The sequence below is a fragment of the Geotrypetes seraphini genome, chromosome 5, assembly GCF_902459505.1.
Source record: "Geotrypetes seraphini chromosome 5, aGeoSer1.1, whole genome shotgun sequence".
In the NCBI taxonomy this organism is placed as follows: Eukaryota; Metazoa; Chordata; class Amphibia; order Gymnophiona; family Dermophiidae; genus Geotrypetes; species Geotrypetes seraphini.
This window is the reverse complement of record NC_047088.1, coordinates 248528619-248553805: the sequence shown is the minus strand read 5'-3', so window position 1 is coordinate 248553805 and position 25187 is coordinate 248528619. Positions and strand designations below refer to the sequence as shown.

General features: G+C 44.5%; 1 protein-coding gene across 3 annotated transcripts in view; it reads right to left on the bottom strand.

Annotated features, from left to right (window-relative positions):
- Nucleotides 1-1450: 1450 nt before the first annotated feature.
- MYLK (myosin light chain kinase) overlaps nt 1451-25187 on the bottom strand; it is a 607164-nt gene continuing 583427 nt past the window's right edge. For 2 of the 3 annotated variants that reach the window (XM_033946556.1, XM_033946555.1), the window contains exons 29-33: nt 20826-20978; nt 18813-18936; nt 15547-15676; nt 8840-8971; nt 3007-3257 (exon numbers count right to left, since the gene is read on the bottom strand). In XM_033946556.1, the coding sequence (XP_033802447.1) occupies nt 3007-3257; nt 8840-8971; nt 15547-15676; nt 18813-18936; nt 20826-20978 (790 nt within the window). Of the gene's footprint in view, nt 3258-8839; nt 8972-15546; nt 15677-18812; nt 18937-20825; nt 20979-25187 lie in introns of all 3 variants that reach the window. The other variant, XM_033946557.1, reaches the window with a different exon arrangement.

The following is a 25187-nucleotide window of genomic DNA, read 5'->3' as shown; positions in this document are numbered from 1 at the left end:
ATGAAAAAGGACGTTTGTGGAAATACACTACATCACTCTCAATTTTGTGATTTGCCTTCTAGTAAGGTTCTGGCTCGCATATTCAAAAGCCACTAAGGTCTCCTTTTAGTAAGGTGCGTTAGCGTTTTTAGCAGTGCGCAAACCACGCGCTAAACGAAAAATACTAATGCAAGCTCTATGGAGGCGTTAGCGTTTAGCACGCGTGGCATTGTAGCGCGTGCAAGCGCACCTTAGTAAAAGGAGCCCTAAATCAGACCACCGAGCCTTCCTTAAGAAATAGAAGGGAGAGTGAGTGGAGAGAGGCATGGTGTGAAATCGAGAAGAGAGGCCAAGCCTTAGTGCAGAATGTACAGCAAAGCCAACGACCGATTGTCATGAGCACTTAATTCCAGCGCAGATTCTAATAGCGAAGAGAAAATAGCCTTACTGATACAAATCCAAAATGAATGCCAGAATGCAGAGCACATCTGGTCCATGCAAAGATGTCTGAAAAAGGCACCTTCAACCCAGACTACATTATTGCAGCCTATGGCCGTCTACAGATAATCATCATTTGAAATCTGTTCTTGTAATTTCTACAGAAATGAGGGAACTTAACCTTTTGTCAATCTGCATATCTACATTTATGTATATGTGTGTCTATATACATAGACACACGTGCTCATATACAAAACAGTATACAGAGTCCTACCAGAGTTGCTCAATCAAGCCCCCAAAAAGCCACAGCTAACCATATGTATAAAACGTAAGAGGACTAGAGCTAGGTGATCAGATATCTACTTGTTTCTCTGGGTATTTATTTAAATTTATGATTTAATTCCCATCTTGAAGGCATTCAGAACACAAGAAGGACTGCAAACCTAGCAGTTTTGGGTGTTAAATCTGGACTAGTATAAACATAAGGATATAAGAACTGCCATACTGGGACAGACCAAAGGTCCACGAAGGCCCAGTATCCTGTTTCCAACAGTGGCCAATCCAGGTCCCAAGTACCTGGCAGAAACCCAAAGAGTAGCAACATTCTAAAGCTGAGACTGTGATGTCATAATGCCTCATTCCACCAGTGCCTAAGAGAGAAACTCATCAGTGATGTCACAATGGCTTGATTGTCCTATACTTGGCTCACATAAGAATTAAAGGTCCATCAAGCTCAGTGTCCTGTTTCCAACAGTCGCCAACCCAGGTCCCAAGTACCTGGCAGAAACCCAAAGAGTAGCAACATTCTAGAACTCTTATTGTGATGTCATAATGCCTCATTCCACCAGTGTCTAAGAGCCAAACTCATCACTGATGTCACAATGGCTTGATTGACCTACACTTGGCTCACCTAAGAACATAAGAATTGCAATACTGGGACAGACTGAAGGTCCATCAAGCCCAGTATCCCGTTTCAAAAACTGGCCAACCCAGGTCCCAAGTACCTAGCTAGATCCCAAGTAGTAAAACGGATTTTATGCTGGTTATCCTAGGAATAAGCAGTGGATTTCCCCCAAGCCATCTCAATAATGGACTATGGACTTCTCTTTTAGGAAATTATTCAAACCTTTTTTAAACACCGCTAAGCTAACTGATTTCTCCACATTCTCCGTCAACGAATTCCAGGATTTAATTACACATTGTGTGAGGAAATATTTTCTCTGGTTTGTTTTAAATCTACTACTTAGTAGCTTCATCGCATGTTCCCCTAGTCTTAGTATTTTTTTTGGAACGCGTGAACAACTTGAAATGTTTCATTAAGAGTATTGGCACTTAAATCTTTTTTTATGTATTAGTAATATTTTTGAGGTCTTGTAAGATGATGCATGGGATTTTTTTTAAAAAAAACCTAAAATAGGTTCTACAGTCCAGTAGTCCTCATAAGGGACTTTGTCAAAATTTCCTACCGATGTATGCATCTATGAGTCCATATAGAAATGCATCTGTATATTCAAACATATATACTTTCCTCTATCCTCTACTGAATAGTCACAACTGATATCTCACATCACTACATGAAGTATTAAATAATCTTACTACTTCGGTAGACTGCTAAGTCTTTAGTTACTTTTCTGGCCAGAGAAGCCTTTTGCCAAATGGTAGACAGTTATGCTTCAACCTGTGGAGTCACATTCTAACTTCAGTAACTGGGTGCAGCTGAAAAATACATTGTTCTATAGCAACTAATTACTCTTCCTCGCTTCCTGGTGAGAGTATGGGTTGTGCAAATGGTGAAAACTTTGTGGAAAGGTAAGTGATGATAGAGGCTACAATGGAGTTCAAACAACCTGAAGACCTTTAACCACAATTGGCAGAGTGCCTTTGGGCTTAGTGTAAGGCCACCTGCAGGCTAGCTGAGAGGAAAAAGGAGGCCGTATACCTTGAAGAAACCAACAACATCCTACAGATAGCATGTGGGCGCTTGGGAAGCGTGGCATTAAGGTGAAATTGTACCTGGAGAATAGTAGTAGGAGCAGAAAGAAAAAAAAAAAAATGTGGTTAAGAAGAAAACATTCAGAGTAGTTTGGATAAGACCAAGGAGCGTTTGGATCAATTTTTAGCAATATATTAGACACTAGACACCCACGTCCTAAATTTACAGAACCACTGAGGTCTATTTCTATGGGGATCAATACATAAGATACCCTAACAACTGGGTTATCAAGGATCCCCTCTTGATGTGCAGCGGCTTCATGGATTCATCATCGATTCTGCTTTAACTTTTGCTGACAGAATGAGCTGCTTTAAAACGCATGCAATTATTAAAATGTGGATCAGCGTGAGCTGGGCATCCAAGATCTGGTTTTCTTAAATCGGATCCCTACAGCAACATAAAGTGTCTGACAATCCAGAGTAATGCCCTGAAATACAGCAAACAGGTGTCAACTGATCACGCCGAAGAACCCACCTCTGCCAAAAACCTAAACAAGGATTTATCAATGTAGATGCGCCTATCAATTCTCTTTACACAGTCACAAGGAACAGTCCCCCTAGGGTGTGATGTTAGGCATTATCTCTCATGGTAGATGTTCATTCTTCCTCCTCCTCTTCCTCTTCCTCCTCTTCCTCTTTCCCCATCACTTCTACAATGAGCTCTGCGGTACAAGTCGCATCCCCTAGGCTGTTAGCGGCCTTGCAAGTGTATTTGGCATCATCATCCCCACAAACCTCCGAAATGGTCAAAGCACAGTTCCCGTCTTCGTCGTAGTCGATCTGGAAATGGCGGGACTCCTTGATCGGTTGATCATCTTTGTACCAGATCACCTCAGGATCAGGGAAGCCTGTAACATGAAGAAAGAACAGGCGGTATTTACCACTTTGCTTTCTCTTTTAACATTTTTGGAAACCGACTCGCTCAGAAATTTAATGGAACAAAAGGCAAGAATACGGCACACAGGAGAAGCGTTTTTGCAGCCCTGCACCGAAAAATAAATTTTTACACAATTTAGCTATGGAGTATCCATTCTGGGATAAATTTAGTGGGCAGCCTTCAAAAGCCATGTAGGCAGGTAAAAAAAGGCTGTCTGGGAATCAACATTACAGGAGAAATAGGTAGACTTAATGGCTGGGCTAGACTGGGAAAGGCAAAAATGGAGTCCTTTTATTAAGATGCACTAACTGATTTAGCATGCACTATATGCTAAAATGCCCATGGGAATATAATGGATGTCTTAGCATTTAGCACGCACTAATCTTTAGCATGTGTTGATTCGGTTAAACATAGAAACATAGAAGATGACGGCAGAAAAGGGCTACAGCCCATCAAGTCTGCCCACTGCTTACCCACCCCCTGTCTATGCCCTAATGACCCAATTTCCTTATCTTGACCCTCGTAGGGATCCCACATGGGTATCCCATTTATTCTTAAAGTCTGGCACGCTGCCTGCCTCGATCACCTGCACTGGAAGCTTGTTCCAATGATCAACCACTCTCTCTGTGAAGAAATACTTTCTGGTGTCTGCAGCAGCCACTCTCTCCTCCTCTCCCTATTGGCTAAGGCTCTTAACATTTGCATCTCCTCTTCCTATAGGCTAAGGCTCTTTACACCTGCATTGTGATGTCATAGAACTTTCTGATTAGAAACATGATGGCAGATAAAGGCCAAATGACCCATCATAGAAACATAGAAGATGATGGCAGAAAAGGGCTACAGCCCATCAAGTCTGCCCACTCTGCTTACCCACCCCCTGTCTATGCCCTAATGACCCAATTTCCATATCTTGACTCTCGTAGTGATCCCACATGGGTATCCCATTTATTCTTAAAGTCTGGCACGCTGTCTGCCTCGATCACCTGCACTGGAAGCTTGTTCCAATGATCAACCACTCTCTCTGTGAAGAAATACTTTCTGGTGTCGCCATGAAAGGTTAGCGCACCTTAGTAAAAAGGACCCCAAAGTGTGCAGCATTGCATCTTGGGAAAATCAGATGCATTATTTTTTTTTCAGGGGAAAAATGTATCCACAGAAAAAGGATAAGCAAATTTCTTTTTTTTTTTTTTTATAATTCTTTATTCATTTTCACAAATTACATTAAGTGTTAATATTTTCATTCACAGTAACAATAAATACATCACTTATAAACAATCATTGGTATATTACATATACAGTGGTGCCTCGCATAACGGACGCCTCGCACAGCGAACGCTGCGCACAACGAACTTTATGTCTTGATCCGTACAACGAACTTCGTTTCACACAACGAAGTCGCCCGAGCTGCATCCTTCCGCGCAGGCACTGCGCTTAACTGCCCTCTCTCCGCCTGGTTCCCTCTTGCCCCCCCCGACTCCCCGACACGATCGGGGCAAAAAGGAGCCCAAGCCCTCTTGCCCCGCCGATTCCCCAACTCCCCACACAATATCGGGCCAGGAGGGAGCCCAAGTCCTCCTGGCCACGGCGACCCCCTAACCCCACCCTGCACTACATTACGGGCAGGAGGGATCCCAGGCCCTCCTGCCCTCGACGCAAACCCCCCCCCAAGAACCTCCGACCGCCCCCCCAGCCGACCCGCGACCCCCCTGGCCGACCCCCACGACACCCCCAACCCCCTTCCCCGTACCTTTCTGTAGTTGGCCGGACAGACGGGAGCCAAACCCGCCTGTCCGGCAGGCAGCCAACGACGGAATGAGGCCGGATTGGCCCATCCGTCCCAAAGCTCCGCCTACTGGTGGGGCCTAAGGCGCCTGGGCCAATCAGAATAGGCCCGGGAGCCTTAGGTCCCTCCTGGGGGCGGGGCCTGAGGCACATGGGCCCAACCCGACCATGTGCCTCAGGCCCTGCCCCCAGGAGGGACCTAAGGCTCCCGGGCCTATTCTGATTGGCCCAGGCGCCTTAGGCCCCACCAGTAGGCGGAGCTTTGGGACGGATGGGCCAATCCGGCCTCATTCCGTCGATGGCTGCCTGCCGGACAGGCGGGTTTGGCTCCCGTCTGTCCGGCCAACTACAGAAAGGTACGGGGAAGGGGGTTGGGGGTGTCGTGGGGGTCGGCCAGGGGGGTCGCGGGTCGGCTGGGGGGGCGGTCGGAGGTTCTTGGGGGGGGCGGTCGTTGGGGGGAGGGGGGGTTTGCGTCGAGGGCAGGAGGGCCTGGGATCCCTCCTGCCCGTAATGTAGTGCAGGGTGGGGTTAGGGGGTCGCCGTGACCAGGAGGACTTGGGCTCCCTCCTGGCCCGATATTGTCGGGGAGTTGGGGAATCGGCGGGGCAAGAGGGCTTGGGCTCCCTTTTGCCCCGATCGTGTCGGGGAGTCGGGGGGGCAAGAGGGCTTGAGCTCCCTTTTGCCCCGATCGTGTCGGGGAGTCGGGGGGGCAAGAGGGCTTGAGCTCCCTCTTGCCCCGATCGTGTCGGGGAGTCGGGGGGGCAAGAGGGCTTGAGCTCCCTCTTGCCCCGATCGTGTCGGGGGTGCCAGGGACCACACGGAGTCACCCACCGTACCACCCGATTCGGGTAAGCGCAGGTATCGGTGGGTGGCTTATTTGCGGGGGGGTGCCTTATTTTACATTTTTTTCTAAAAAGGGGGGGCTGTCTTATTTGATGGCCCTGCCTTATCATCGGGGAAACACGGTAGAAAAAAAAAAAAATGAACAGTTAAGTCCCAGTTTTTGCCGCTGAGACTCTGCCCTCTCACTGTAAAATTAGACTCTACTTAGTCTGTCTTTAAATTTAAAAAATGTGTGTTGTTTTAAAAAACAATTATGTTTTTAGATGTATCTAAATAAAAATAATAACCAAAAATTTATCTTTTTTTATGTCATCTTAGCATATTTTATGCTACAGAACGAATTATTTTTTTTAACATGTATTGTTATGGGAAAACGCGTTTCACACAACGAACGTTTCACATAACAAACTTGCTCCTGGAACGGATTAAGTTCGTTGTGTGAGGCACCACTGTATTCTTATCCCTATCCCTCCCTATCCCTCGCCCATCCCCCCCAACCATATACTCCATTATTCCTGAGAGTTCTTTTGCTTCAAGGAGTCTTCAAAGGCAACAATGAACCTTCCCTGAGAAGTGGTACAAAGTCCTTGGGTGAAAAGTACCTAGAAAGTTTGCATCAAAATGCAGTTTTGAAAATCGTATCTGTCCCCACTCCAAACAAGTCTTTGTAAAGTAAATTGTATATCAATTAAAGGCCCATCAAAAAAAGATGGAAAAATAGCAATACAAGAATTTTGAGACCAGTGTCTCCACCATCCGCAGTCACCTGAAGGGGTCTGTGTGGTCTTGAAAAGTTCATGCAATACATCATCTCTGGTTAGCATTTTTAAGATATGTGACAACTCGCAACAGCTAATAAACAAAAAATTTGTGAAAGAAGCACTATTCCGTTTAGCATATCTCAGGACGAAAACCGTGACTCTGATGCTCCATAAGGTCATTTATCCTTCACGGCTATACAATAGTGCTACAGCAGGGATCTCAAAGTCCCTCCTTGAGGGCCGCAATCCAGTCGGGTTTTCAGGATTTCCCCAATGAATATGCATTGAAAGCAGTGAATGCACACAGATCTCATGCATATTCATGAGGGAAATCCTGAAAACCCGACTGGATTCCGGCCCTCAAGGAGGGACTTTGAGACCCCTGTGCCACAGTGATTTGGGCTCTGTAGAGCTAACCTGGGTGATAGAAAAAAAAAAGTTAAGCCATAGTCCAAAGGGAATGTGCCTATCTCTGAATGACACTCTTCAAAGTGTACAGCCCACTGAAACAGGCTTAGGTATAGTCATCTGGGCTCAGGAACCATCAGGGAAACACTCAGCGCTGAGCATCTATTAAAATAAGCTTCCAGGAATCCTTAAATATAATTTGAATTAAGACCTTGAAACTTTAAGCTAGGGAGGGAAGTACTTGGTTTGCCAAACTTGGAAATCTTTAGAATGAGCTGGCAGAACTTCAACATAAAAAAGATAAGTGCCTAATTTTGGGGCTAAAAGCTTAAAAGTTTTTAAGTATAATATAAATAAAAAGGAAAAAGTATTTATATAAATATTATGAAAAAGATATATGAACATAAAAAAGGATCGGCTGAATTATAATTTGTGGTGGTATTCGTTATGCCAAATTTTTAAAATGGAACGGATAATGGCCATATGGCAGGTACATTTTAAGAAATTTAGAGATGTTTGGGAGCCATTAACAAAATATTGTACAGAATGAAAATAAAATTATTATTTTTTCTTTTCCCTGGGTGGGGATGGGGGTGGGGATACTTTATGTTTTCATATGCTTAAGAACCATTGTTGGGTATAAGGGGGAGGTTTATTTGATGTGAATTAGATTGTAATGGTATATTAAGTGATGTTAAAGTATAATATGATTGTATTTTATGTTACACTTATTGAAAGTTTTAAAAATGAATAAAGACTTATAAACAAACAAACAAACAAAAAAAGGATCGATGACAGTTTGAGCAGTACTTCTAAAAAATCATGAAGGATTACTGTGATCGACTCCGAGGATCCTAAGAGGGAAAAATGAATACTGAAACTATCTAAACTAAGTAAGATTGCATATTTTCATGATATCTATGTTTGATTATTAATGCAATCAGAGAATATATTGCCTAATTCTCTCTCTATATTGGCCAGACATGTTCTATGGCACTTACATGCTGTCATATACAGTAGAATAGCGCATAGTGCTCTTACACATGCAACTGGGGCTTTTCTGTGCACTTAAATGAGCCCTACATGATTGTACATGCCCATTATACAATTGGGTTCATAGACAACCCCGCGAAAGACAAAGGCGCGCGCCGACAACTGAGCGCAAGATGGAGGCGCGCGCCGAAGAAAATTACAGTTTTTAGGGGGTCCTACGGGGGTTTTTGTTGGGGAGCCCCCCCAGTTTACTTAATAGAGATCGCGCCGGCGTTGTGGGGGGTTTGGGGGGTTGTAACCCTCCACATTTTACTGTAAACTTAACTTTTTCCCTAAAAACAGGGAAAAAGTGAAGTTTTCAGTAAAATGTGGGGGGTTACAACCCCCCACACCCCCCACAACGCGGCGCGATCTCTATTAAGTAAAGTGGGGGGGTTCCCCCCCACGCCCCCCCTGTCGGAGCCGTAAAAACAGTAATTTTCTGCAGTGCGCGCCTCCGCGCTGCGCTCAATTGTCTGCGCGCGCCTTTGTCCCGGCGCGCTTTTGACCTGACACCATACAATTGCCCTTCACACTGCTAAAGGTAGCAGTAACCGAGATGAATTTAAGGTGGGGCAAAAAGGAGTTTAGCATTGATTTTCAGCACTAGGCTCATAAAATTAGGCAAATGAACAACAGGCCTAAATTTTTGAGCACATCAGTGCAATCAGGCCAAAAAAGAATAAAAGTATCCCCCTAGAATAGAAACCCCCCAAAAGTACTTTACCTTCAATTTTACAGTCGAATCGAGCTGCACTTCCTTCTACAACCTCCATATCAATGAGTGTCTTCGTAAAGTAGGGCTTGACACTGGCCTTTTCTTCATCAACTTCTTCAAGGAAAACATGAGCAACGTCATCTGAGAGAGCATCAAAATGAGAGGTTACAACGTGACAGAGTATATCCCAATGTTTTATGAACACTATCATTTGCACTAATTAAATAAAAGAGAATTCCAAAAATAAGGCAAAAATTATTTGGAAGTCTTAGGTAAAATGAATGGCTGTGTGCTATAAAATGATGAAATGCTAACACAGAATTGGTTTAAAATCCAATCAGGGTCTTAGGCCCCTCCCACTGCATCCCAAGATGCATTGGGAAGAGGAAGGCCCATCGTTCTGAAGAGACGGTCCTATCGGCTGGAGGAAGTGGGCTTCCCTTCTGCTGATTTTTCATCGGAAGGTACAGGAATGTTGGGGGATGTTGGGGAGAGGGGTGTAGGGCCGGAGGACAGCAGCTCTCTGTAGATGACAGCTGGGGTAGATCGGTGGGTATGAGAGAGGGAGGGAGAGAGGAATTACAGTTCTCCCTGCCAGTTCAGCTGATCGCGGAAAGGGAATCCCCAATCAGTTGAACTAGAAGGACCCCACGAAACCGGCTCATCTGATTGGGCTTCCTCTGCCATGATCAGCTGATGGGAAGATGTTCGGACAGACTGGACAGAACTGGGTTTTTAAAAAACAATTTTGGGTGGTGGAAGGGGGGGCCGTAACCACTGGGAAGTAAGGGGAGGTCATGCCATAATCCCTCCAGTGGTCATCTTGTCAGTTTGGGCAGCTTTTTGACCCTCATGCATGTTTGAAACTGGTCAAGCTCCATATGTCTAAGAACAGTCCTGGACGTTTCCTGCAGAACGTCCAGGTACTAAGCCCACCATAAGCCTGCCCACAACATACCTCTGACACATTCCCTTATGATTTAGACATACTGGAGACAAAACAACCAGAAAGACGTCTGGAAAGTTAGATTTGAGAAAGCTCACTTGGGCGATTTGACAGTAAGACGTCCAAGTGCCAGTTTTTGCTTTCTTCTGGACGTCTGTATTTTTTGAAACTGAGCTTGATAGAGAAAAAAAGAGGGATATTGTGGGGGGGGGGGGAGAGGAGAAACTGAAAAAGCAGATGTTGTAATCACACTTATGTAACCCAGTCAGGTTTTATTTTGATATGACTATTTCAATAACCAAGTTTTTAAATCCAACTTGAAACTTTTGAAGGACAGGTTGCGATGGATAGAGAAAGGAAGGTTGTTCCAGGTATGAGGAGCCAAATGGTAGAAAGCGTTATGTGTTGTGGATTCTAGTGCCACCATTTTTGGATTTGGAAGTATCAAGCGAAAATCATTTAAAGAACAAACGGTCCGATTGGGGCAGTATGGTATTGTGAGTCAAGACAAGGTAGTCTGGGGTACCAAGTCTGAGGTCCTTGAAGGTAAGTACTGTAAATATGATCTGCCAATGAAAGTTCTTCAACAGGTGTGTTATAAAATGATAAGTAATATGTGATCTGAGAAACATGCATGTGTGCTGTATGTAACCTAATAGGAGTGTTACGGAGTGACTTGAAGCTTCTTTTGAGAAGATCAGGGCAGACCAGTAATTGAGATACAATACAAATAGGGAGAGGATAAGTGCATGGAAAGATGGAGAGAAGTATAGAGAGAGCTGCTGGACTGTGGGAAGAGGAGCAGGAGAGAGAGGGGGAACGATGCTGTCCCCTCGGGTTGAGGTGCAGGTGAAAGGGAAAAGAGCAGGAGAAGCTGGATTTCATGGAGGGACAGGGAGACAGAAGGATAATGCTGGCCCAGTGGAAGGGTTGGATGGGTTCTGAACATTAGGGAGGGATTAGGACGGGGATAGAAAGGGGGAATATGAACCAGGACAGATAGGGATGCAAAAGGAACGATAGTGGATTCGGAGAGAGAAGAAATGTCAAATGGACCAGAGACCCTGGAAAGAGCAGAAGATGGATGGTTCGCAGGGGTGGGGGAACGGAGCAGATGATGCCCGGGACCTGGTGGCTGATTGTGAGTGTTGGGGGGAGGGGGATGCACAGCATGGAACAACGGACAGGAGAGAGGGAGAGGGACCTGGCAATTGGTAGGTATGAATGGAAGTGTGTTGACGGTATGGGAGAAGGAAAGAGGGTGTGAAATGGAGGGAAGGAGAAAGGAGATGACATACAGGGGAAAGCTAAAACATAACGTGAATGACCTGGAAGACTGTAGAGAAAATGAGAGGCATTGAAAAGAGATGGCGAAAGCTAGAAGAATGCTAGGGTGCATAGGGAGAGATATGGTAGTAGGAAAAAGGAAGTATTAATGCCCCTGTATAAGACTTTGGTGAGACCTCATTTTGAATATTGTGTACAATTCTGGAGGCCGCACCTTCAAAAAGATATAAAAAGGATGGAGTCAGTCCAGAGGAAGGCTACTAAAATGGTATGTGGTCTTCATAATAAGGCATATGGGGACAGACTTAAAGATCTCAAGTAGAGGAAAGGCTAGCAGATGCATTGAACAATCTCCCAGAAGAGGTGGTGGAGACAGAGATTGTGTCTGAATTCAAAAGGGCCTGGGATAGGCACGTGGGATCTATCGGAGAGAGAAAGAGATAATGGTTACTGCGGATGGGCCGACTGGATGGGCCATTTGGCCTTTATCTGCCATCATGTTTCTATGTTTAGAGAGTAGTCAGAAAGGAGTTGAGAGAGTGTGGAAATTGGGTTAAAAAGATGGTTAAGGAGAGGTAAGAAGAGAAGGGTTGCCCTGGAGGCAAGGGAAGGAATGAGAGATAGGGATGGGGGCTGGGGTTGGTGATGGGATGAGGCAATAGAGCTTAGGCGAGGGCTATCATTCCCTCAGCATTCCTATCTGTCCTTGGGGAGGGGGGAATAAAAGACTGGGGAAGGAGAAAGACAAGGGGGGGGGGAGCAATGGGAGCACTGGAGAGGGGATGAGATGGAGATGGTAAGAGAAATGAGAGGTGAAATCAAATTAAAGGCAGATAAAAGTAGGAATGATCAGTATCAGATAGATGTAGAGAAGGAAAGAAAGAAGACAGGAGGAGAGAAGAAATGGAAAGGCAAACCTGAAGAAGAATTTAGGAGAAGACTGAAAAAAAAGACTGGAACCAGCCCAATAAGAAATGAAATGCCCAGACTACGAAGGTAGAAAAGAATAATTGGGATTGGGATGCGTTCACTTTGGGAAATGTACATTTTTATTGTATAGAAATGATTAGTAGTAATAGAATATTTTGGAGAGTGGTAACATGGAATGCTGCTATTATTTGGGTTTTTGCCAGGTACTAGTGACCTGGATTGGCCACCGTGAGAATGGGCTACTGGGCTAGATGGACCATTGATCTGACCCAGTAAGTCTATTCTTATGTTAGTCACTGTAGCATCACTGATGAGGTTGGCCCTGAGGCACTGTGGACTGAGGCATTATGACATCACAATCTCAGCTCTGGAATGTTGCTCTCATTGGGGTTCCAGAATCTGGCTATTCTTTGAGATGCTGGAATGTTGCTACTCCGTGGGTTTTGGCCAGGTACTAGTGACCTGGATTGGTCACCGTGAAGGTGGGCTATTGGGCTAGATGGACCATTGGTCTGACCCAGTAATGCTCCCGAGGAGGGAGTGGAAAACATGAAAAAGGATCTGCAAAAGTCAGTAGAATGGTCTAATATCTGGCAACTAAAATTCAATGCAAAGAAGTGCAGAGTGATGCATTTGGGGATTAGAAATCGGAAGGAGCCACATGTGCTGGGCGGTGAGAGGCTGTTGTGCACGGATGGGGAGAGGGACCTTGGGGTGATAGGGCTAGATTCACAAAACAAACCGATCGGTTTACGACCAGGTTTCCCTCCGGCCCGATTCACTAACCTCTCCTGCGATCCGCTTCCAATCCGTGCATGCAAATGAGGGGAAATGCATGCAAAGTAGGACAGGGACGTGATTCACCAAACAAATTTTTGAAACCGACTGGGCTGGCCGATCAACCGAAGAAACGACTGCTGGAGACCACTCGCAAACGTCTTTCCGACTCTCCAGCTCCATAGAAGCCCTGCTCTCTGCCCCACTCTGCTCTCTGCTGCCGCGAATCTCTCCTGGCTGCAGCCCTGATGCTCTTCCCCGATCTCTCCTGCCTGCTCTGCCCTGAATCGCTGCCCTGCTCTCTCCCGAATCGTTGCCCTGGCCTGCTCGTCCCCGGATCTCTCCTGCCTGCCACCCCAAATCTCTCCTGCCCTTCCCTGCACTGCAAGCCCGTGGTTTTAACCCGCGAGTTTAAAGCAGGTTAAAACCACAGGCTTGCTGGGCTAAAAAGTAAAAAAAAAAAAAAAAAGTTGCGGCTCGGACGGGCATACGTAGACCATCTATAGATGGTCTGTGCATGCGTTGGGATCGCATACCAGCGATCTGTGACGGCAGATGCGGGCGTTCCTCCGATTGCCCCCATCTGCATATTGGAGTTTGGAGAATCCATCGGACCTGCCCGGATTGGACATGGATCGGTCCTAATCGGGCAGATTCGTGAATCTAGCCCAGGGTGTCTGAAGATCTAAAGGTGAAGAAACAGGCGGTGGTTGTTGCCAGAAGGATGCTAGGCTGTATAGAGAGAGGCGTGACCAGTAGAAGAAGGAAGGTGTTGATGCCCCTGTACAGGTCATTGGTGAGGCCCCACTTGGTGTATTGTGTTCAATTTTGGAGACCGTATCTGGCAAATGACATAAAAAGACTTGAAGCGGTCCAGAGGAAGGTGACGAAAATGGTAGGAAGTTTGTGCCATAAGACGTATGAGGAGAGACTGGAAGCCATGAATATATATATACCCTATAGCAGGGGTGTAAAAGTCCCTCCTCGAGGGCCGCAATCCAGTCGGGATTTCAGGATTTCCCCAATGAATATGCATGGCATCTATCTGCATGCACTGCTTTCATGGTATGCCAATAGATCTCATGCATATTCATTGGGGAAATCCTGAAAACCCGACTGGATTGCAGCCCTCGAGGAGGGACTTTGACACACCTGACCTAAAGGAAAGGAGGGACAGGGGAGATATGATTAGGACATTCAAATACTTAAAAGGTATTAACGTAGAACAAAATCTATTCCAGAGAAAGGAAAATGGTAAAGGGCTTAATTTGAGGTTGAGGGGCGCTAGATTCAAGAGTAATGTTAGGAAATTTTTCTTTACGGAGAGGGTGGTGGATGTGTGGAATGCGCTCCCGAGGGAGGTGGTGAAGAAAACGGTGACAGAGTTTAAACAAGCGTGGGATGAACACAGAGGATCTCTAATCAGAAAATAATGGGTATATATTGAAGGAACTAAAGCCAGTACTGGGCAGGCTTTCACGGCCTGTGTCCTGTATATGGACATTCAGTTGAGGACAGGCTGGGGAGGGTTTCGATGGCAGGAATGGTTAAGATGGGCTGGAGTGAGCTTTGATGGAGACTCCAGTAGATGGAACTTAAGCACACTAATTGGGCAGGGCTCTGGTTTTCTGGACCAGAAATATCTAAGAAAAAGGAACATTTAATCTAAATTAATTTATGGTTGGGCAGACTGGATGGACCACTCAGATCTTTATCTGCCATCATTTTCTAAGTTTATTCTTAAGTTCTGATGATATGTTATAAGAGGGAGAGATCTTTTGTTGGCATATGGAGTTTGTGATGCAGAACTGGAGCTTCAGGGTTTAGATTGAGATTCTGTCCAGTCTTTTAGAGAATCCAGACCACAGATTTTAATGGATGGTGCTATCGATTATATTGGCAGAAGAGGAGGACAACGATGGCCTAGATCTTGCTGTAATTAAAGTGCTAATTTTAAAACGAGGGTCGGAGAAGGGATTGTGTGGTGGTGGGCAAGATGTGCAGAAATGTTGCATTGGCTTGCCTCCCTCCATACCTAGCTTGCCGCCTTGTTGTCACCTCATAGAGTCTGTCTAGAGATTCCATACTTGTTCTGGAAGGGGCTGAGGGAGCTAAGCAGATGCCAAAAGAAGACAATGGAACACTCATGGATGAGGGAGAGAGTGGTGCAGTGGTTAAAGCTACAGCCTCAGCACCCTGAGGTTGTGGGTTCAATCCCACGCTGCTCCTTGTGACCCTGGGCAAGTCACTTAATCCCCTCATTGCCCCAGGACAGATGGGGAAAAATGCTTGAGTACCTGAATAAATTCAGAGTTCCCCAGGGGGACAAGTATAGAAAACTGAATAAATAATAAGTGTGAAAAGCTTCAGCCTCTGATAACTAGAGCTGGTATTGTGACATCATAATGCCTCATTCCACCAATGCCCGAGACCCAACCTCATCAGTGATGTCACAATGGCTTGATCGTCCCATACGTGGCTCACTTTTACTACATTTTGATTGCTAGAGTGGTGCAGTGGTTAAAGCTACAGCCTCAGCACGCTGCTCCTTGTGACCCTGGCCAATCCTCCCACGTAATCCTCCCATTGCCCCAGGTACATTAGGCAGATTGTGAGCCCCCAGGACAGACATAGTACCTGAATAAATTCATATAAAACCATTCTGAGCTCTCCTGGGTGAACACTACAGAAAACTGAATAAATAAATAAATAAAACCAGGCCTAAGATTTGTGTACTTTTTCCTTGATGAAGCCAGAGATGCAGTGGCAACGTTACCTTCTGTTTCTAGTTTTTCTGCATTTATGGGGCTGGTAGGTGAGCTTCCTGAGGACTTCCTTCCACTTAGACCAGAAATCATTGCCATAGAGGAAAGTCGCCCAATGGCTCGGACAGCATGGCCTGTTTTCTGAAACAGAAGAAAGAATGAAAGGAAACTTGCTATTTCTGTGCAGGAAGCAGGGCCGGATTTTCCTATAGGCTAACTAGGCTTCAGCCTAGGGCCTCAAGATCCGTGTCACATTTTTTATAAAGGTTAGTAGCAATAACAACATGTTTCATTTAACATATTGATATATATCACAGTAATGATGTATTTTATTATCTCTCATGTAATTTACAAACTTAAAAATGGGAGGTGAAAGGGCCTCATAAGTGGAATAGCCTAGGGCCTCTTTTCATCTAAATCCGGCCCTGGCAGGAAGTCAGCAGTACAATTTTATAGAGCTCACAATCAAAATTTTTGTTTACCAGCGGACACACAGGAAATGTTCTGGAAAACTATAGTAATTGGTTCCTCATTGGCTAGGAGTGAAAATGGTGCTTTAATTGGTTAAAAAAAACCCAACCCAAATTAAAATACAAATAAATGGAAGAGCAGTGACTAAGATATGGCCCTGAAGAATGAATTTAGGATCAGATGAAATTAAGCCCTAAACCAAAGATGGTCCAAACTAGGGTTTCTATATGGCTCCAGAAAAGGAGGACAGATTAAGGCATCCGGGTTTTACTTCCACTGAAAACAAAGGAAGTAAGGAGGACAGATAGAGACACCTGGGTTTTATTTTCATTGAAAGCATTGGAAGTAAAACCCGGATGTCTCAATCCGTCCTCCTTTTTCTGGAGCCACATGGTAACCCTACTCCAAACTTTGTGGTTTGGGTATTGTCACACACACAAAAAAATCTCAGTGTTTTTATTTTCTCCCTCCCCCTCCAAAAAACTAATGTGTTGTGTTTTGGATGAGTCAAAAATGAACGTGGCTTTGTCTCCTACTGGTGCATAACATTTAAAAACTCGTAGTACTCAGAGCGATGGTAGCCAAGAAGATTCAAATTCATTCTTTTGCTGGAACAAATGTTATTTTACATATCGAACACTAAACAGCAAACTCTTTACAATAGTACAAACATTGCTTCAGACCGTAGGAATCTGATATTCCCATTCTGATTGGGAAAGTAATCATGCCTAGTTCTAATGCTCTGCAAGGTGACAGGTCAAAAGAGCGCGACGACAAAGGCGCGTCGACAACCCAGCGCAGACAAATGAGCGCAAGGCGGAAGCGCGCCGAAGAAAAACAGTATTTTAAAGGGCTCCAACGGGGGGGTGGGTGGGGGGGGGAACTCCCCACTTTACTTAACAGAGATCGCGCCGGCGTTGTGGGGGGTTTGGGGGGTTGTAACCCCCCACATTATACTGAAAACTTCACTTTTTCCCTAAAAAAGAGGGAAAAAGTTAAGTTTCCGGTAAATGAGGGGGGTTACAACCCCCCAAACCCCCCACAACACCGGCGCGATCTCTGTTAAGTAAAGTGGGGGTTTCCTCACCCACACCCCCCGTCGGAGCCCCTTAAAATACTGTTTTTCTTCGGCGCGCTTCCGCCTTGCGCTCAGTTGTCTGCGCTGGGTTGTCGTCGCGCGCTTTTGTCTATGAACCGCTCTGCAATGCTGCCCTATGTATTGGCCCTAATTGTAATACCAAGGCCATAATTTAAGTGGGCCTGGGTGGGCCTTGGCTCCATCACTCTTGAGTTAGGCCCACCCAATTATTGGCAGTGGTATAGCAAAGGGGGGAGGGGGCGGTCCGCCCAGGAACCCGTCCTCATTGGTGTCCCATCAAAAGCCCGCTGGACACTGGCGTGCCGACAATCATGCTCTGACATTTGCACACAGGAGAAATGGCGCCGCCGCCTGAAGCCGCTCTGACCGTTTCTGTTTGTTCTCTGAGGGTGTGTGTGTGGGGAACCCCCCCCACTACACTTTAAAATCCTGGCGCTCACATTGATGGGGGTGTATGGGGGAACCCCTCCAATACACCTAAAAGTTGCATTCTCCTCCCGAAGCCTGGCTCTTCCGCTCTGAGAGGGGGGTCTGGTGGGGGGGGGGGGGACTCGTTCAGGGGATACCAACACAGTTTGAATTTTAACTTTGCTGAACCCCCTCCCCCTAATACACTTTCAATTGCGCCCCGAAAAACCCATATTCTCCTGCGCACACTTGTCCCTGCAAGCAATTGTCGGCATGGCTTTGTTGGAGCGCTTTTGTCCTGCACTCGCACCTTGGTGTACCGTCCCCCTCTCCACCTCCCCACCGCCGCATGTGCGCGCTGCTTCCCTTCCCCCGTACCTCTGTAACGTTTCTGGCACGAGCAGCAACTCCCCCCCCCAAGCTGCTGTCGCGCCAGTGTCGGCTCTTCCTCTGACATCACTTCCTGGATCCGCGCCTTGGAAGTGACATCGGAGGAAGAACCGACACTGGCGCGACAACAGCTTGGGGGGGTTTCTGGTTGCACCAGGAATTTTACAGAGGTATGGGGGAAGGGAAGCAGGGTGCATGTGGCAGGAGGAGGCGGGCAAGGAGCGTGTGGAGGTGGGGGTGGAGAAGAGGGCACAGCGCCAGCGCCCCGGGCACCTCTTACCTTCGCTACACCACTGGGTAGTGGCATGGGTCAGTGAGAGTAGAACTGGAGACGATTATACAGTCTAAATTATTTAAGGCCGACCCAGGTTAACCCGAGGCCCCCCCCCAAAAAAAACCAACTCTTTAGAATTTAAGGAGAGTTGGATGTCAGTAGCGGCACTGGGGGATCCTTGATAAAGCAAGTTCATTGCGAAACACGTTGGATCCGTAGCTCCCAGATCAAATCAAAGTTGAGATGAATATAAGTTAAGTATAAAATTCATCGTTTGAAACATATTTATATTTTGGATACTGAAGATGAATGGTTGAGATATTTGAAAAGAGTAAAAATAATAAATAATTATATTTATAAAAAGTAGAGATGAATTAAGGCCATTGAGGAATATATTACACCGTAATTCCCATCAGATACAAATTAATTATCTAGGGTGGAGGCCTTTTTTCATTCAGAATATATATTTACACAGTTACAGAGTTTTTATACAATAAAATAATAAGAATTGAGCTAAATCAAATGATTTGATACGCGGATGTTGGACTGAGAATTCATGTGTGGTACCATCCGGGTAATTAAGTTCTTTATTTAAAAAACTTGTGAGACTGTCTATAGAGAGGACTGCGTAATACCTGCCACTTTCTTCTTGCCATATATTTCTTTATTCTGTCTTTGGAAAGAGTTTTGACTTCCATGGTTTTGGTGTCTTGCTGCAGCCAGGGATGCTGAAGGCACTCGGTACAATTCAAGCGATTTCTGCTCACAAAAAGAGATAAGGCAATGCTCAAAGCTTCCCCAAGCAACATGCATCAGGCAACACAGGCCCTAAAGGCCCAAGGAACAAGCAGGTTAAAACATTATAAACAAAGAACTTTAACTCTGGCAAACTGGTTCAGTCTCTGCTGCTGAAACTCAGAGATTTCAGAATCTGCTCCCTACACACAAAAAAAGCAAACAGGATGCTAGGAATTATTTAAAAAGGGATGTTTCACCAAAAATACGAAGTTTGGTTATCAATGATTTATTATGAAAATTAGGTTTACTAATTACATTCCAGTTATTTATTTCAATTCTTTATTTTTGTCAGCTTTCATCCAGGGTGAGGGATTTTATTTAGGGGAAGATAATGGGTAGGGGATGGAATTAAGGGGGGTGTAGATAAGATTGAATTAATTCATATGGAAATTAAATTTGAAAGAATGATTTAAATTTGTATGAAATTTATTGCAATTCTTATTGTATTGAATGTATTTTTGTATTATCCTATTGTACTGATTATTTGATTCTTTCAATAAAAATTGTTATACAAAAAAAAAAAAAAAAAGGATGTTAACAAGGCTAAGAATGTTATAATGCCCCTGGTCCTGCCTCGTTCCACCCAAGGCCCCGTCCCATCCCCACCCAAACCTTGTCTCTTGAGGCCACGTCTGCAGTGCATCCGCTCAATGCGCAGATGCGACGCCATGATGTCGCATGCACGCACACATGCACAGATGGAACTCCAGACTCCGCCCCGATCTCGGCAGCTTTTCAAAACCCGGGCAAAGTGCCGGGTTTTGGAAAGTCATCTAGACGCCTGGACACTCCTCTAAAAAGAGGACATGTCCGGGTAAATCCGGGCGTATGGTATACATCTCTAAGGATTTGAACAAAAGAACTGTATAACACTATACCACAGGCTCTAAAATACGTCTTCTTGAATGTTAATCCAACATGACCCCATTTGACAACTGAAAATACGTGCGACTCTAGATGATGATGCAAACAAAAGTATCGGGTCTCCGTTTCCCCATCTCACAGTGTGAGGCCTATGAGGAAGTGTACACTCTCAGACGCCATTATTCTGTATGGGCTTCCAGTCCAATAAAGTTACCATATTTTTCTCCGGGAAGCCCCGGACACATGACCACCATCCCTGTCCGGCCTCCAGCCCCACCCCATTCTGCCCCCACCCCCACAAAGCCTCTTCTCTTCCTCCAGATGAGCTCCAGCTGCGTCCGGAGGGCCTGGAGCATGCGCAGGTGTGCGTGACCCGGTCGGAGCTCTTTGGGGCTTTCCAAAACCCGGACAAATGCCGGGATTTGGAGAGTCCGTCTGGGAGCCCGGACATTCCTCTAAAAAGAGGACATGTCCGGGGTTTTCCCGGATGTCTGGTAACCCTACGTAGACGGGGCCTGTAACTATTCATGGATTCACAGGACCCGTGCTGACTGCCACTACTAGCCCAGGTCAGGGGTAGGCAATTCCTGTCCTCGAGAGCCGGAGCCAGGTCAGGTTTTCCGGATATTCACAATGAATATGTACGAGATGGATTTGCATGCACTGCCTCCTTGAGATGCAAATCTATCTCGTGCATATTTACTGTGGATATCCTGAAAACCTGACCTGGCTCCGGCTCTCGAAGACCGGAATTGCCTACCCCTGGCCTAGGTCATAGTAGAAGTTCAGAGAAAGGGGGGCGTGGCCCTGTTTCTGTGACCCCCCAATCACTGATGATGTGATCCAATTTGGGGATACTGATCCATAGTTTGGGAACAAGTGCTCTGGATGCTTCCATTTACTACACAGGACACCTGGCTTCTGCTAGACTAGAAAGAGCTATGAAATATGCAGAATCACAGCAAGTGACATTGTCATCGCTTTACTTCATGTCTTTCTTCAGAAGGCTGCTGATGAAGTTCTTGGCATCGTCAGAGATCTCATCAAAGGCCTCATCATCAAAATCCCAAGTTGCTGAGGTGACATTAGCTAAAGTCTCATTGTCATTGTCTCCCATGAACGGAGAAAGTCCGCTGACCCTGTTGAAACAAAAAAAACCAGGAAAGAACAATCATTCCAGAATCTTGCCCAAGGAGTAAGAATGTTAACATAGGTGCTTGAGAATTCTACCAAACACCTCCACATACAGGTATACAATAGCATATTTGCCAATGAAGACACTTATCTATTTTGATGAGCTCCACAATACTCCATATACATGCTGCCCTGCTCATAATTTAACAGCAAAGGGTGTGCCCACTTAATATAATCAGGTGGAGACTATTACACAACCTTGTAACCTGGATTACATAATTTAAAAAAATGCTTCTCTTGATTTAAAATAATCCTAGTTTTTGGCATTGGAGGAATCAATTTCATCGTCTATTGTTATTTGAGACTTGGGAAGTTAGGCGTTCGGCTAGGAAAATTCGTATGTTTATGGAAATTTGGGATCCGTATATTCAGAATCTTTCAACTAAGGCAAGAAGTTTAATTCTTAATAATTTACATTGAAGCTATGATTATTTATCTAAAATTCCAGTTCTTTACTTTTCTTATTCTTTATTTTTGTCAACTTTCATTGGGTTTGGGGGGTTTAATATGATTCTTTCAATAAAAAAATTATAAACTAAATTTTGGGGGAGGATAGGGGGGAGAGATCAACAGGAAAAGGGAAGGGGTGTAGGAATTAGGGGGAGGGTATTGAGAGATGTAATGGGTATTTTGGAAATATATTTTGAAGAAATGAAAGATATTTGATGGAAATTAATATGATGAATTTTAATTTAATGACTATTTTATTGTATTATAACATTGTATATTTACTGATTTCTTCAATAAAAATGTTATAAATTTTAATCAGATGCAATGGGGCCCCTTTACAAAGTTGCGCAAATGTAAGAATGGGGTGAGGGGAGGGGGAATTTTATTATATGGCATAAGCGTTATAAGATGTTGAAAGGATGGGAAGGAAAGGGATAATTCTATTTAATATGAAGAATTGTAGAATTTCAAGTGATATATTTAAGTTAAAATGGCTGATACCTTTTGATGTCCTTGATCTAAGTTATAAAAATGAATAAAGAATTATAAAAAAAAAAAAAAGTGTCCCGTGCTATTATTAGTGAATGGGTTTCCCACACACTGAGGTCACGTTTAGTGCAGCTGTAAAATGGCCACACGCTAATTTCCAATTAGTGCGTGGCCAATAGTGCAGTAACCCTAATTGCCATCTATTTTCTAGACAGTAAAGGGCTCTTAATCAGAACTTAAAAATGTCTAAAAACCCGCCCAAGTCGGCACTTGGACGACTTAAAAGATAGGTTGTCCAAGTGCTGATAATCAAACTGACTTTCTGGACGTGTCGCGGGACTTTTTATGCCTCTGAATGCCGCTGTGCGCCCAGAGCTGAAAGCGGCGTATCTGGAGGAGTGGTTAGGGCAGTATGAGACTTGGGAGTGATCATCAGCGCAGACATGAAAACTGCTGATCATGTGGAGAAGGCTTCATCTAAGGCAAGACAGTTGTTGGGTTGCATCCGCAGGAGTTTCGTCAGCCGGAAGCCTGAAGTCATAATGCCATTATACAGAACCATGAACCTCATTTGGAATACTGTGTGCAATTCTGGAGGCCACACTACCGAAAAGATGTGCTGAGAGTAGAGTCGGTGCAACGGATGGCCACCAGGATGGTCTCGGGGCTCAAGGATCTATCGTACGAGGAAAGGCTGAAAAATTTGCGGCTGTACTCACTCGAGGAACGTAGGGAGAGAGGAGACATGATCGAGACGTTTAAGTATATTACCGGCCGTGTTGCGATGGAAGAAGATATTCTCTTTCTCAAAGGACCCTCAGCCGCAAGAGGGCATCCGCTCAAACTCAGGGGCGGGAAATTTCATGGCGACACCAGGAAATATTTATTCACCGAGAGAGTGGTTGATCCTTGGAACGAGCTCCTGGTGCAGGTGATCGAGGCAAACAGCGTGCAAGAATTTAAGAGCAAATGGGATGCCCATGTGGGATTCCTTAGAGGGTTAAGCCAAGGGAACCTGTCACCAGGGGTGGGATCCCTAGGATAGTAGACTTGGGGGTGGGTCAGTAGAGTGGGCAGACCTGATGGCCCTTATCTGACGTCATCTTCTATGTTTCTATGATGGAGGCCGACCTAGACTTAGTCGTCCTGCAGCAATAATTGAATGCTTTACTAGACATGCTGGACGAAACTTAAACGTTGTGAGTTAAGACGATGTAGTAAAAACAGGTAAAAGTGCCAAAAAGGTATCCAATGTGACCAGATAACCGCTACAAAGACAAAGTAAAGATACACACACGCTCCCCCAGTGTTCACCGACCCCCTCACACCCCCCCACAAAGATCAGAATACAAAAGTACTTACCTGTCTCTAGAACATCAGCACCTCGTAAAGGAAAGCCTAATAGAGCTGCACACAAGTGTCTTAAATAGCCTGGGGTATGGGCTAGTGAACCATAGAGAGGAGGACCCAGGCCCATAAGCCACTCTAACCACTACATGTGCACCTCCCAAACCCCTCCCTCTCTTCTGCCATATAGGTGCCACCTGTAGCCATAAGGGCTATTGGTGTTGTAGACAGGTGGGTATAGTGGGTTTTGGGGAGCTCACCATAACCTATAAGCAGTGTTCTCCCCAGAAATTTTTTCCAGCCGGGTGGCATGAAAAAGTAGCAGGGTGGGGCGGGGCGGGGAAATTTGGTAGTGGGGGGAATTAAATGTATACTATTTTTATTAGTTAATTATTATTATTTTCCAATGCTCGATATGACTTCCTTTTTTAAGGTTTGACACTTGTGCCAGAATATTTTTACTAAATTTAAGAAGTATCCAATTCTAGAAGTGAATAATTAGATATTCACCCTCTTTCAAATAGTATAGAGGTTTAAAAAAGGGAAATGCGTTAATGAAGTCATTAGGTTCAATCTAACCATTTATTTCTGCATGAATTTAAACAACTAAAAAAAAAAGATAAATATAGCTCATCCAGTCATACAAGAAATGGCTGTACAACACCTCTAATAATGTTTTGATCACTAGGTTCCTTCCTGAGGTCTCACTGAGGATATGAAATAGATGCTATCCCCACTTCCAGACCTCTTCCACATAATTTATGGAGAGGTGTTACTGAGCCTTGAAGGGCACTATGTGATTGATCTTTATCTGCTTTTTTTTATTTTGCTATAGTGCAAAGTAAGAGCTAGGGCAAAACAGAATAGGTAAAGATGCAGGTAATAATTAGCAATGTATTAAAAATATTTTATTTTCTTATAATGTCTTTTGAAAGCTACTTGATAATACAACTTTAATTTAATTCTTTATAATGTGTGTCTGTGTGTTGGGGGGGACAACACCTACGTCAACAGTAAAGTTAGAATAGAGTCATTAAATACAGTGGTGTACCTAGTATATATGATAGCCAGTGCTAATCATTTTTTTAACAACCCCCTCCTCTATATAAAAAAATATATGAGTCATACAATAAGGGTGCATCTAGGAAAAGGCAGCATCTTAAACACTGCAGTGAGCACTAGAACACCAACACACGCATTGTAAAACTAAACAAACCAGATCCTACACAGTCAATTGATCCTGTAGTCGATGCTAACAGAAAGCCATGTCCTTTTCATACACACAGAACACAGATACACCCTCGCCCAATATGGAATAATCATAAACTAAAAATAGAAATATGTAGTCAAAAGTTAAACTGAACCAAGAAACCAGACTCTGCATACAATGCAACACCACAGAAACAATGACACATGTCCCCTAATACTGTGAAAAATATAAAGACAGTAGATGTAAATTTGAAAAAAAACTTCTACATAAAAGTTACCACTTTACAAATTAACAAATAGAAATAAAATAATGAGAAATATGAAAATACCATTTTATTGGACTAATCCATTTTTCAATTAGTTTTCAGAGGCCAAATCTTTCTTCAAGACAGTACAGTATACAGCTGTTATGGTATCTTATCCTGACCTGAGGAAAGGGGTTTATTCCCTCCCAAAATTGCCTTATTTCCATTTCCTATTGATACATTTTAATCAATAAAGTTACAATACTACTTGATTCTACGTAAAGCAACAAAAATATTTTTTTTCTACCTTTTGTCGTTTCTGCTTTAGTCATCTTCTCTTCACTCTCTTCTTTCTATTCAGCATTTGTCCTCGCTCCCTTCCATGCAACATCTGTCCTCTCTCTTTGCCCCTTC